The sequence below is a fragment of the Gopherus evgoodei genome, chromosome 4 (genome assembly GCF_007399415.2).
Source record: "Gopherus evgoodei ecotype Sinaloan lineage chromosome 4, rGopEvg1_v1.p, whole genome shotgun sequence".
Lineage (NCBI taxonomy): Eukaryota > Metazoa > Chordata > Testudines > Testudinidae > Gopherus > Gopherus evgoodei.
Window position 1 is genome coordinate 137,220,655 of NC_044325.1, and position 13,111 is coordinate 137,233,765.

The 13,111-nt window shown below is 41.1% G+C and overlaps 1 protein-coding gene across 6 annotated transcripts in view; it reads left to right on the top strand.

Annotated features, from left to right (window-relative positions):
* SRPK1 (SRSF protein kinase 1) overlaps positions 1 to 12,821 on the top strand; it is a 49,567-nt gene extending 36,746 nt beyond the window's left edge. For 2 of the 6 annotated variants that reach the window (XM_030561260.1, XM_030561262.1), the window contains 6 exons: positions 1,912 to 2,012; positions 3,181 to 3,288; positions 5,702 to 5,771; positions 8,637 to 8,729; positions 9,102 to 9,194; positions 10,222 to 12,821. In XM_030561260.1, the coding sequence (XP_030417120.1) occupies positions 1,912 to 2,012; positions 3,181 to 3,288; positions 5,702 to 5,771; positions 8,637 to 8,729; positions 9,102 to 9,194; positions 10,222 to 10,406 (650 nt within the window). In that variant the 3' untranslated portion in view covers positions 10,407 to 12,821. The other 4 variants (XM_030561261.1, XM_030561266.1, XM_030561265.1 and 1 more) reach the window with 4 other exon arrangements.
* The last annotated feature ends 290 nt before the right edge of the window (positions 12,822 to 13,111 follow it).

Below are 13,111 nucleotides of genomic sequence, written 5' to 3' on the forward strand. Positions count from 1 at the left end.
TAATAGGGGGCTTTATATTGGCTGACCTGACTGCCTGAGGACATCTCTGAGCCCTGTCCGAACAGCAGTCTCCACTCTGATCTACCTTTGGGGATTCCACTGTTGCAACCTTGGGTTGACAGGCAGTTCTGCCTTTTGATGTGATTGATTCCAGAGTGTGTAAACTGCTACCTTGCGTTCTCATCAGATTAATTCTGTCCTTTCCTGCTTTAAAAAGCATCCAGTTACTTTCTTTAACAAGTATGTTTGTTTATTATCATAGTCATGCCTTAAATGGGAACATTCCCTCTGCTCCCTCACTCTCGTTCAGATATCTATCTTGTTTTTAAATATCTGTACATAAAGAACCATATTGTAAATAAAGAATTGAATAAGCGTGCTAGGTTACAGTTTTACATACTCTGGAATCCATGCCTGCTCAACCCAAAGTTGCATCAGATACCTGAACTGGAGTGAGAGAAGAGGCTGACAGAATATAGGGTATGTAGAAAAGCTTGTATTGACATCTCAGTTTTTGCTGTGACAGGGCCCAAAATTAACTTTCCTTGCAAGGAATTGCTTGGCGTTTTTTCTAGCATAAGTTCCTTAAGTAGTAATCCCTTCCAGAAAGATAAATGCATTTCAACAAAAGTGCAAGTGGGGGAGGGATAGATTTGTTAAACTTGTAAGGAGGAAAGATTAGGTCTGTTATAGGGTTATAACAGAGATAACATACTATAAAATTAGTTTGTTGGCAGATTGTATAAAATGGAGAAACATTCTTTAGAGACATACCCAAAGGTTTTGTGGGCTAAAACCCACTTCATCAGATGCATACATGCTTCTGATGAAGTGGATTTTAGCCCACAAAAGCTTATGCCCAAATAAATTTATTAGTCTTTAAGGTGCCACAAGGACTCCTCGTTCTTTTTGCTGATACAGACTAACACAGTTACCACTCTGAAACCTATACCCAAAGGTGTGACTTGGTATAATTTAAATCACATAGGTCCCTCAATTAAACCATTGAGTCAGGGTCAAGTCAAAAATCTCAGCCCAAAATAGGAACTGAGAACAATCCCTGTACTTCTCTGCTAAATTATCTTGTAGCATTACCCCCATTAAAATGCTACCAGGGAAATGTAGGTGAATATAAGAGCTAAAAAAGAAATGCAACAAAGTATTAAAACTCATTCATCAAAGTGTCAAAACGCAGCCTGGACTGAGTCTGTTGATGCCTCTGGTTACTAGACACGCATCATTTCTCAGAACTGCCTTTCCCAGTGCATTTAGGAATCCTTACTAGAGGTAGTTTAATGATTTTTTTCCTCAATTTATTTCTCCAGTATATCCATCTTGGCTTGTTCTAACCGTACATTTTCAGCTTCGCAGCCGTTGGCAGCGCTGCTATGGGAAGCAGTGCTGCAATCCTTGGAATGTAACCCGTGTAACTTTAAAGAAGGCTTCCTTAGGTTCTGATAGGTTAAGGATCTTTTAGACACTATCAGTGCTGCAGGAAGCTTTCTAAATTCTGCTGGTGTCAGCACTGTCAAAGAACCAGTCTTAATGAAAAACTGTTAAAGCCAAGCTAGCAGAGCTCGGAGAAGCAGCCATCTTCCTGCACTTGCACATGCTCTGTTATGCTAGCATTTCAGTATCTTTATTGTGCAATACAGGAGGAGGAGCTTTTGCACATGTGTATACTGGGCAGAATATAGTAATTAGATCAGTTTACTATCTTAATGCCCTTCTGGGGGTGCCTGTGGTGTTAACAGATGTTGACTAGAGTTGATGGCTAGTAGCTAAACTGGGGGATAGTTCTGATCATTGACCCTTATCCTTCATGCATAGAATGATGCCTGTGGGGTTTGGGTGGCAGATGGTGGCCCTGTCCATGTGGATTTAATCAGCTGTTGTGCATATTGCTTTTAGGAAAATCCACTGCTGGGAATTTTCTCCTTAATCCCCTTGAGCCCAGGAATGCAGATAAGCTCAAAGTGAAGATAGCTGACCTAGGAAATGCCTGCTGGGTGGTAAGTGTAAACCTTTCAGTACTGAGTGACCAAAGCTACTAATCTGTTTCCAGTTGACTTTGCCTTCAAACCCTGCCCCCCCAATCTCTATTATTTACTTAAAAATAAAAGGTGAAAAACGTCTACAGCTCACCTGCAATGTCATGAGGGATAACCTAATCCTTGTATTAAGTTTTAGACAGTCCTTCTGATGTTCCTCTACTGTGCCTTGTTGCAGCTAGTTTTGCAGCTTGTCAAATCATACGCTCTGAGTGAATCATTTCATTTGTGATTCCTAAGCATGTAAGATAAACTGTAAAGAAACTATTTTGGCCTTTAAAGGCTGTACTGTAGTGCTGCTAAATCTGTTTGAAAACTCAAAACAGGAAAGAACGTCTATTTAAATTATTTTTAATAGCAAAACAGTTTAGAACTGTCTTTACTCCCTTGAAAGGTCCTAAGTTCAGGATCCTCTGTTTTGAATTGCAACTGCTGATGAGGCAATACCCTAGAAGAGCTCTACTGCTCTGCTTTAGGTAGCTGCTGCCACACACCCTCTAGTAAGGGGGAAGGTTGGACTTCTGAAGTAACTAACAACTGCTTTTCGGTAGTGATTAAAATAGAAATGTATCTGTCTGGGTATATTAATATAGGTTATTAACTTTGTTTACAAAATGTCATTCACCTGAACTTCGCATTATCATGATTTAGTGTCAACTTGAATCCTTGATCCGCTAGCATTAGCACATAAACTAATAGCTGTGAAATACGTCCCATTTTTAAACGTGGTTCCTAATGTTTAGGCTGTACATCGTCTTGTCTGACAGAAGCTGTCAGTGTCTGAGAGACGTAAAATAGGTTACCTGTCACAAGTCACTTGGTAACATTCATCACACTGTTGTAGTTCAACTTTAAAACTGGTGTTCTGCCCCGCTGCTGCTATTGTTTGCCGTCATCTGAATTGTCCGGCTATTTTGTCTAAGGAAAAGTGCCTCTGGCTAGGGCATTTTAATCATTTGTTGAAATTTAAGAAACTGTTTAATTGAGATGTAAAAACCAGTCTGTCATGTTTCATCTGTGAGATCTCTGTAAATAGCACCTCTCTGGTCTTAGTTGAAGGATTCTCTCCCTTTAGAGATTTCAACCAGTTAATAAAGCACCCTTTTATTTATTTATTTTTTTTATTTAGCACAAGCACTTCACTGAGGACATTCAGACAAGGCAGTACCGGTCCCTGGAGGTGCTGATAGGATCTGGGTATAACACCCCTGCTGATATTTGGAGCACAGCCTGTATGGTGAGTTTAGTCATGCAGAGTGGACCCTCAACATTCAGTGGCTGCGGAGAATTCTGGGAAATTCCAGCGTGCTGTGTACTTGGTGGACAACAATCATTTTTGCTGGCTCCAGCAAAAATAGCCAGGGCTTAAAGCAAAGCAGCCAGCCAGTTTCTAGGGTTGGTAAATCCTATGTGCCCATACCTCAGGCAGAGCTTCTTAAACCACCTCGGAGTGGCGCAGCTTATGCGACTCTGCCTCTATTTATGTTGTGCACAGCATAGTTGTTGCCCTTTGGAAGCCAGCATCCTGTAGCAAAGGATGTGTTCCATATACTGCCTCTAATTTTGTGATTTATGCTGCATGACATACAAACATATGCATAATTCTGGAAGACAACCTAGTGTTTTCTCTCCCCACACTGGCTTTACAGCTGCCTTTCTCAGCCTCTAAGTTTCTCTACTGCATCTGGCTTTAAGTCAATATTTTATATATTTTGAGACACTGTCATACATCCCAAGTCTTGTTATGAATTTTCTCACATTCTATGAGTAAAGTTGAGGTGACAAAAAGACTTCTTATGATGATTGGCAAATGTTGAATATAGCACTTATCTTTAATTTAAAAAAACCACACTTTTGGTGAGGTCTAGCTACTGACTACAAATTTCTCCTTGATCTTTTTTGCTCCCTTCAGTATTTTATTTTTATTCAGAGCTTGTTTTTGATTGGTAAGCTTAGCAAATACGATTTCATGAGCTCATCCCTGCCTTCTGGAAAGCAAGCTGTGCTCCTAGTGAGTGAGGCAGAACAGAATGCAATGCATTTGTTCCCTGTATGGTACTTGTGGTCAATAAAACAACACTGATGTGACTCGGAGTTCCTAACGTGATAGTCTCTAGCTATAATGGCACTTTAAAGAATATTTTTTTCTTCTCTTCTTTGTCAGTATCTGCTTTTTTTCTTTGCTTATCTTAAATTGACCAGGCACCAAATGATTTTGGTTGGTATCTGATTTCATTTGTCATGGGGACGCTGATGTGATATCTCTAGAGAGCACTCCCTGTTGTATTTTCAACATGCTATTTAAAACTAAAGGTTTATAGCCAAGTCGCCATGTTCTGTGCAGCACATTAGACCTGAATGTGGCAGCAACCTCAGAATTTGTAGAAGTACCCTTCTAAATTTTCCTTATACAGCCCACAACCTGAGCCAGTTCAGTATGGTGACTCATTTGTTTTGATTTCTGTTTCACACTGCCTTCAGATTTCATACTTTCAGTATATTGTAAATTCTTATACTGAGGCTTAATACATGATATACAAACACAGTTGAAGAGAAGCTGGAGACTGAGACAGTTCGCTAAGGGGACTTCAGGGTCTTTGCGATTGAGAGAACATCTGAAGCAGTTTGAGGTTGTGGGAGGAGCTCACTATATGTGGGTGCCTCTTTTAAAGCAGTTGTTGGTGATGTGTTAAATTATATTCCAGATTTAACACCCAATTTTAGTTCAATAATCCTGTTGTTCCAGGCTTTCTGCTGACTCAGGAGGAAAATGGTCAGTTTACACTTTGTTCGCTTTTGGGCATCTTTACAGCCAACAGAACCACAAACTTATTTTATTTATAAATAAAAGCTAAGATGGGAGAGCACAGTCAGTGGCGAGAGGATTCTGCAGCATGTTCCATATTCAAAGTATAGAGGGCCCTTAGTACAATTGTCTAAAGACACTAAACAAGCTCTTAAGATATGAACACTGTAGAAAATGCAGCTTCATTCTTAATCAGAAAAAATCTGCAGCACATCGAAAATCTAAAGTTTGGAGGCAGCGTAAAACAAATATAATTTGTGATCAGGACAGCCAGGAAACACTGTCTTGCACTGGCTCAGACTGTGGGCTGCATAGAGAAGATTTAAAAGTTATACAGTGCTGCATAATTCTGTGTCTTTAAATCTAAAGTAGAGAATTGGAGAAAATGTGCTTGGAAGGTGGTTGAAAAGATCCTTGACCTTGGGGAAAATCGCCTTTTTGGAGGAAGCATCATGAAAACTGCTTTTGAGCTCAAATATCCTACATGCTTTTGATAGCTAGCTACCAAAGCCAAGTCCAATCTGGGAGTCAAGCTGGTGAATTCTTGGTTATGTACAGTATTTTAATAGTTGAACTTCATCTTATTGATGCTTCATTTTGCCATGATCCAGATTTGCTTAGTGAGATGATCTTATGAGATACACTAATGGATCTGTTGTAATGTATGGCAGTGGGCAGTGCCTTCATCACGAAAGTTCAGAATAGATCTTAATGTCTTTCCAGGTTTTACAAGTAATTATTTCCCTCTCGCATCCAAAATGCCACATCTACTCTGCAGTACTCATACGTATGTCTAACAGTGATAACTTGAAAACGATTCAACACATTACTTTTTCTTGTTTAGGCCTTTGAACTAGCCACAGGAGACTACCTGTTTGAGCCCCACTCTGGAGAAGACTATTCCCGGGATGAAGGTGAGTCTCTCTAGCTGTCTAACCTTTTAAAACGGAATACCAGCGAAGGGGTTGTTGGGTGTTCCCTGGATGGAGAGAGCTTTCTGTTGAGTCACTGAAGCAGAGGCTCCTTGCTTGGATACAAGTCTGCTTGCTTGAGTAAAGAAGCCCCATCTTAATTGTACTGAAGGGAAACTTGAGGCTTTAATTTCAGGCACTAAACAGTAAAGGTTCAGTTTCTGTTACTTGATACCTAAGAAACACTCCCTTGTCTTTACTTCTGCCTCTTTCACATCTGTTTTAAGATGGGTACCTTCCTGCTCAGAATTAATATGATCTAAACAGCTTTAATCATTTTCCTCTGCTCCTGATCTGTCGCTTGTCTGTTGTAGAATATGTACATAATCTCTGATTTAAGATTCCCTATTCCAAATGTGCTTAATTAAGCTATTGACCCTCTGAGTCAGCATTAGACATGGATTAAAGACCTAGTAGTACCTCCACAAACACAAATGACACTGCACTATTTATAATATAAATACCTCTTGATTAGTGCTTTTCATCTGTGGAACTCCATGTGTAAATCCCTTTATCCTCACTTACTGATGGGGAAAGTGACTTTCCCAATAGCTCACCGCAGGCCAGGGGTAGAGCAGGGAATAGAATACAAGTTGTCTGAGTACGTCTGCCACTGGACCAAGTTGTCTCAAAGAAAGGTAAATAAAGTGACCATCTCTAAATGTTAGAAACATGCTATTGTAACAAGTGGAAAATTTTACATATAAATAAGCAATGTAATGGGAACTTTTAGCTATTAGCCAATCAGTGTAGCCTTTCCTAGTGTTACCTTAACTTTCTCTTGCCCGTTTTAGAATATACAGGTAATGGGTGTGCTGCTGAGCTATAAATGGCCTGTGTTCATTTCAGAGCTCTGAATTTTGAGGAGACAGTATAAGACTTTGTTCAGAAGTACAATTTTTATTAAAAAAATGACGCTTTGTCTAGTAAGATGCTCAGCACCATACCTGTAACATTAATCATGGATAGTTTCATTGACAACTGTTGGCTTTGTTTCACACTTTAAATAGACAGACCTTACAAGAGCAGTGGAATTAGCTAATATTTCATTCCATTTCCCAGTAGCTTAGACATAAAGAACATTTCTTGTGCCTCTACCATTTGGTTCCGGCGCTCTGTAGCCATTTGCTCTGTACTGCATACACTGAAGAAATAACTCACGTTATTGTGTAACTTGGTCACTTTCTCTCAACGGACTTATAAAGAATTCATGGTGCAGCTGCTATTTTTGTCACTTTAGTACCTATCAGTAAAACTCCCTAGGAGTAGTAATGTCTTAAAATCCATGTTTAGTTTAACAAGTAAACTTCATTTCACATTTTTGTAGCAAGTTGGATTTGTTTTTCTGCATTTCTTGGGTTGGTCCGAATGTCTCTGAATTGGTTAAGAGGCATCTAGTTACACCAGTAAATTCCCTTGACACCTTTAATGGGTGCAGTCTGTATGTGGAAAAGCACCATCACATCACACAGCTGGTGTGTGTAATATATATAAATCCCCCTGATCTAAGAGTCTCCGAGTAGTCTTAGTAGGCATTGGAAAATGCCAAATCTGCTTCAGTGACAGAACCTCTTCCAAACATTCCAGAGCACAGTTTTCCAGGGGGGAAAGTTTGCTTGGATCAAGTTGAGAAATTTTCATGCAAGCCTCTTATGACATTTCGAGCCCAGTTCAGTAGGCAGGGGTTCTGATAAGCACTCCAAAGATCACAAGCTTTCTATCTGGTCTGCGGGTTTTTTGGTTATCCCATAACTGCAGTTTATAAAGTGATCAATTTATATCTGCTCCTTTTTTCTCTCTTTTCACTCTGAATATAGTCTTGTTTAAAAGTCACCTGCAAAGGGAGACATGTTGCTCTTTTATTCTTTATAGTGTATAAAGGCCTCAAAGGTGTTTAGAAATGTTCTGCTTGCTTTACATTATAAATATCAGGTCTTGTCTACCCTGGTTAGGGTTGATCAGGGTTTTTCGTTTGCTGCAGGACTTTTCAGGCAGATAGAAAGCTAGTGAGATTATGTTAGTTGTATTAACAGTAGAGTGTAGAGGCTCCAAAAAAGGTCCGGCCTCCTTGTGCTACCACGTAATATATGTAGCATGCATGATGAGAGTTCCTGAAGCACTTGCAACTTGAATAGACAAGGATGGAAGAGGAAGCAAAGAGATGTGAAGTGACTTGCCTGTGGCACATGATTGTCTTGTCTCCTGTGGACTGTAATGCTTTGGTCTAAATTACATTGTTGGCTTTAGTGCATGGGTGTAGGTAGCCTGTGATGTCTGGCCGCCTGTACTAGATCTCTTCTGGCCTTAAACGCTGACACTGGCAAAGCAGTTCAGTGACAGAACTGAAAGCAAACCTAATTCTCAGTCTCAGCCTAGTGCCTTATCCTAGCCTACACTGCTGTCTATCACAGGACTGAAATCAGAGTAGTGTGAACTGAAAGGGTTTTAGTTTCTGTTTAAAATTTGGTTTTAACTCAAATTTCAAACACTTTGAGGAAAAGCGCTCAACCTTTCAGGCACCCATGTCTCTTCAGTTGAGGAGTGACTGCCTCCAGTGTAATTCTTTGGACTCCGAGGAATCCTCCAGCATAACTGAGACACCAAACTTGATATTCCTGATATTTCTAAGTGTAACACACCTGCCCTTTATACATCATAAAGTTCAAATTCCTTCCCCTTCAGCAGATCACCTCTAAACAGCTCCTCTGTCCCACAAGATTGTTGTTGAAATAAGCCTTTTACAGCCACTTGTCCTTTCTCCCATCTTTCTGTCCCTTTTATTTTACTCTTCTTCCCCTTCTGTTTTAGACCACATTGCGCATATTGTAGAGCTGCTAGGCAGAATTCCAAGGCACTTTGCCCTATGTGGGAAATATTCACAGGAGCTCTTCGATCACAGAGGTAGTATTTTTCCCCCACCCTTTCCTCCTCCAGGCACCAGGGATGCAGACAATCAGGAGACGGAGCATCCACACCAGTTTTTTGTTCCACACCAGCCCACCTATCAATGGAGAATAGGGTTCCCCAGGTCCCTGAGTTCCTAGAGTGTTGGGAACTACAATCCAAGGATTCTCTTAGTGGAGGAATTGAACTCTGGACTTCATCTGTTCCCTCCCAGTTAGTGAAGAAAACAAGAATGACAAGTTTTCCAAATGGAGGTGTGCATGCTGCTCTCTCTGTCAGTATCCAGAGCTGTTGCTCTGTATGGAGTGCCTTGTATTGATATCTGTTATGTATGTCTCTCTTCTTTCTGAAATGTTTTGGAACGCGCAGATCACATTGCATTGATCATAGAACTTCTGGGGAAAATACCTCGCAAGCTCATTGTGGCAGGAAAATATTCCAAGGAGTTTTTCACCAAAAAAGGTAAAAGGAAACAGCAAGTTTTTTCTAGGAGTGCCCTAATGCCTGTTGCTGGAACTACCAGGTAACTATATAGACCACAGCAAAGCCATTAATCTCCTGGCTGCTGCACCAAAGATCCCCACAAGACCAAGGTGCTGCTTTGTATGTGTTCTTATCTGGCTACTGAGTGCATACCAGTGCTCTTCATCTCAGCCATAAGCAGGTTGGAGAGCGCTGATTTGGCATCATACAGTCAGTTTTTATCAAGTAATGGCTTTAACATGCTTTTGAGTTCCTTTGTCTAGACAGCTTTGCTCAGCGCCTGGCCTAGTAATCTAATTCTACCAGAGCAGCAGTACCCTGTGGTCATGAATATTGAGAGATGCTGTTTCAAACCCCAAAGATTGTTCTTCCATGGATTTCTGAAATGATACAACACTATTTGAGGAAACAATACTCTGCCGAGCAATAGGAAACTGGCAGAATAGTATTAACCAGGCCGAGAATCTCTTAACAAGGGTAATACTTTTCTGGCATGATGAGGGCTTTTTAAAGCTATTACTGGTTAAAATGCATCAGTCTTCTCTCCTTTGGGCAGAGCATGAGGACTGAAGTGTTTTGTTCTCTGTGCTGTCAGGCAGCCTTCACGTTTAGCAGTCTGAACAGGAAGCACCTGTCTGCTACATGCAGAACCTCTCCCCTCAGACTGGTTCTGAATGTCTGCAAGTCAGTACAAATAGTAAGTGGCCTTGTGTTTGTGGGGTTTTTTTCCCCCAGTTATAGTGACTAATCATGTTGTATGGAAACCATGGGGCAGAAGTAGGAGGAGAGAGAGAGGACCTTCTTTCAAGTACCTCTTCTAAAACTGGCTGACCTCCAAGGGCAGCTTTATAAAGAGAGAAACTTAGGTGGTTAAAATTCAACCCTTTACCCCCCTAGACAGCATTTACCAAAGAGATACTGGAGTCCTGATTCCTATCTGGAGTAACTTAGTAAGCCAGTCTGGTACCATTGGTGACTTACTGCTGATGTCTTTTTTGTTTTTCAGGTGATCTGAAACACATCACCAAACTGAAACCCTGGGGCCTTTTTGAAGTTCTAGTGGAGAAATATGAGTGGTCCCAAGATGAGGCAGCTGCATTCACAGACTTCTTATTACCTATGCTGGAGCTGATTCCAGAGAAACGGGCTACAGCAGCTGAGTGTCTCAGGCACCCCTGGCTTAACTCCTAGGGCTTCAAGGCAACACCACAGCCCTACACTCTGGTTTACAGTATAGCATACGTACACCCAGCTGTTCCAACTGTCCCTCCCCATATCCATTTTTTTCCTCTTGTTCCTTTTCAGTGTGAAGCTCTTCCTCCAAGGCTTCAGAGATTTTAGATAAATTTAACCTCTTCAGTTGAGTTTGCTTATTTAAGTGGAGACTCTCTTCTCAGCCAGTGGGCATCCTGTGAGCTTTGCCTTGATTGTGCTTTGCCAAAGATTAATTGACTGACTGGAATACAAAGTGGCCCCTGAGACTCTTACCTGTTAGTGTAGGCGTGAGCTGATCGGCATTAGTGTATGCTCCCTTAACTAAATTACACCCATGAAGGGGATATGAAGATCTGTGACTCCATCCTTAGCTCACTGACTCTGGGAGTCAATTTTCCACTGCAGGTCGAGTAGCTAGCAGGAGGATGAGAAATGGCAGATTGATACCTGGGTGATAACTCCATGTGGAACAGCTAACTTGAAATCCTCCACCCATCCCTAGGTGTCTGTTGTGTTTCTTGGGTGACTTCTTTCCAGTCAAATAATTTCTTTAGTTTTAGCCGCTGAATCCTCTGGAAAGCTGTATTTAAAAACTATTTTTAATACCATTATTTTTTCCCAGTGTTCAGATTAGTTTCTGAATTCAGTGAAACATGCTATGCTCCCTCAAATGCCTGAACCCTTGGACTAAAACATCACATGGAAAATAAAAAAGCAAAAGCTGGAACTGATTAAATGCACAATCTTCAGAATAGATGTGTGCTTGCTTTGCTGGCAGAGTGGTAGTTAGGCTGCAGGCAACTCTTCCTAGACATTTGAGTGAGCTGTATTCCCCCCCACTCACCCCCACCCCATACTGGCACTTCCTTTGCCTTGCCTAAAGTTGTCATTGCATCAGTGAGCAGTTGGTATTCAGTCTGGAAGATGGGATGTACTTTATTTTGACCATTCAGTTGCGAAGAGGGGCTGGTCATATCTGTGTGTCACAGCCACACTGTGTTCCCTGACTTCGAAACACCACATTTCCAAAGCTTAATGTAAAGATTTCTACTGTTAGCTTGCCTTAGGTGCTGGCCTTTAGAAGTAACTTCCCCAAATGGGATTGCCTGTTGTTTTCTGAGACGATTGAGTACTTGGGGATTAACACAAGGACAAGTGAACTACATGGTTTGGCTTTTTCCTGTAGACATAGGGTCAGCTTCTGTTTCATAGAATCACCCCAAATATGGGTGTCCCAGGAGAATATTACGTAAGGTTTTTAAACTTTTCAGAGAGGGCTGGGTGTAAAGGAGGTTTGTGGGGGCAGTTATTTTAATTCAAAGTTAAAGCATTGTAGTGTTTGCTAGTTTTACGATGTGTCTCTCCTAGGCTTTCCTAAGTGATTACAGATTCATTGCATCCTACTCTAAAGCAAGGTTTTGGCAGGGTAGGGACTTGAACAGCCCTTCCTCACCACGGACCAAACAGGCCTTTGGGATCAAGAAATTCTCAGAGGACAGAAGCTGCCTCAGGACTCTGGAACTCCCAGAAGGCCAAGAAGGCACTATTTGAGACAGTAACACCAAAGCTGCCAGTCAGGCTGTTACATGTCACTCGTGTGTGTGTGTGTGTATGTTTGAGATCTCAGTTTATAACAACCTTCCATCCGCAAAAGCTGGTGTCCTTATTTAATCCACTTTAAAGGTATAACCATCTTGCCCTATATTTTCTTGCTTGTCCAGTCTAACACCGACTAGGCCATTGATGAAATCCATACTGCATGTCCATTTAGGGGTTCTTAAGTCAGGTTCTCTATGCATAATCTAAGATTAAAGGAAGTATACCAAAACAGTTTAAAACTGCTGAATGATTTTCCTGAAATCTGGAATTCCTTCCCCCAGCTCCAAGAGTCGCTTCTTTTTCTGTTGCAAAGGGATTACAGACAGGACTGGACTGTGTATTACTTACCTTCTGTTTTAATACTGTGAAGACTTTTTGGCAGGGTGAATGGAACTTCTGGTGGCACCACTAGAACTCACTCTGCTCGTGCACTTCTGCAACCTGGCTGACCTAAAGGAATGAGATACTCATAGAGGGGTCTGCACATTAGGTTCTGAGGTATCCGTTCCCCCATCACCACCAGAAGAGGACTTTTTCCTCTATCTCAGTAAAAGAGCCAGCTTGTGGGTTGAAGACACAGAGGCAACTGTCAGGATTCAGTCTTGTCCCTTGTGCTCGCTCACTTGGGGTTCACTAAACTTCCAAATTGCCATAAAGTGCTCACTAAAGGATTTGTACTCACTGTGTTCGTCTAAAACCTGAAGGAAAATACATTTTTATTCTTTCTACTTGAGTGCATTGTCTTTTTTCTTTGTAAATGCCGTACAATAAAACAGATTATTTAATAACCCACATCTATTCTATTCCTGGTATGTTCCCTTGGTAACTTGTTCATTCAGAGCCATTGTCTGTCCATTAATTTTTGTATTCTGGAGAGTAGGGAGCCCAGGGTTAACACATTTAGTCTTGAGACCCCATTCATGTGCCGTGTTGTGTGATCTAGGCAGATAAAATCTTTATTTTCCTAGCTTCCGAAATAGAAAACATGAAGACATTGCTATAATAGTTGTCCCCTTTAAATAGCCATGTGCCAAACTTTGCCACAGGTTTCCATTTAATAATCCCTTTATCAGTCCCTAATA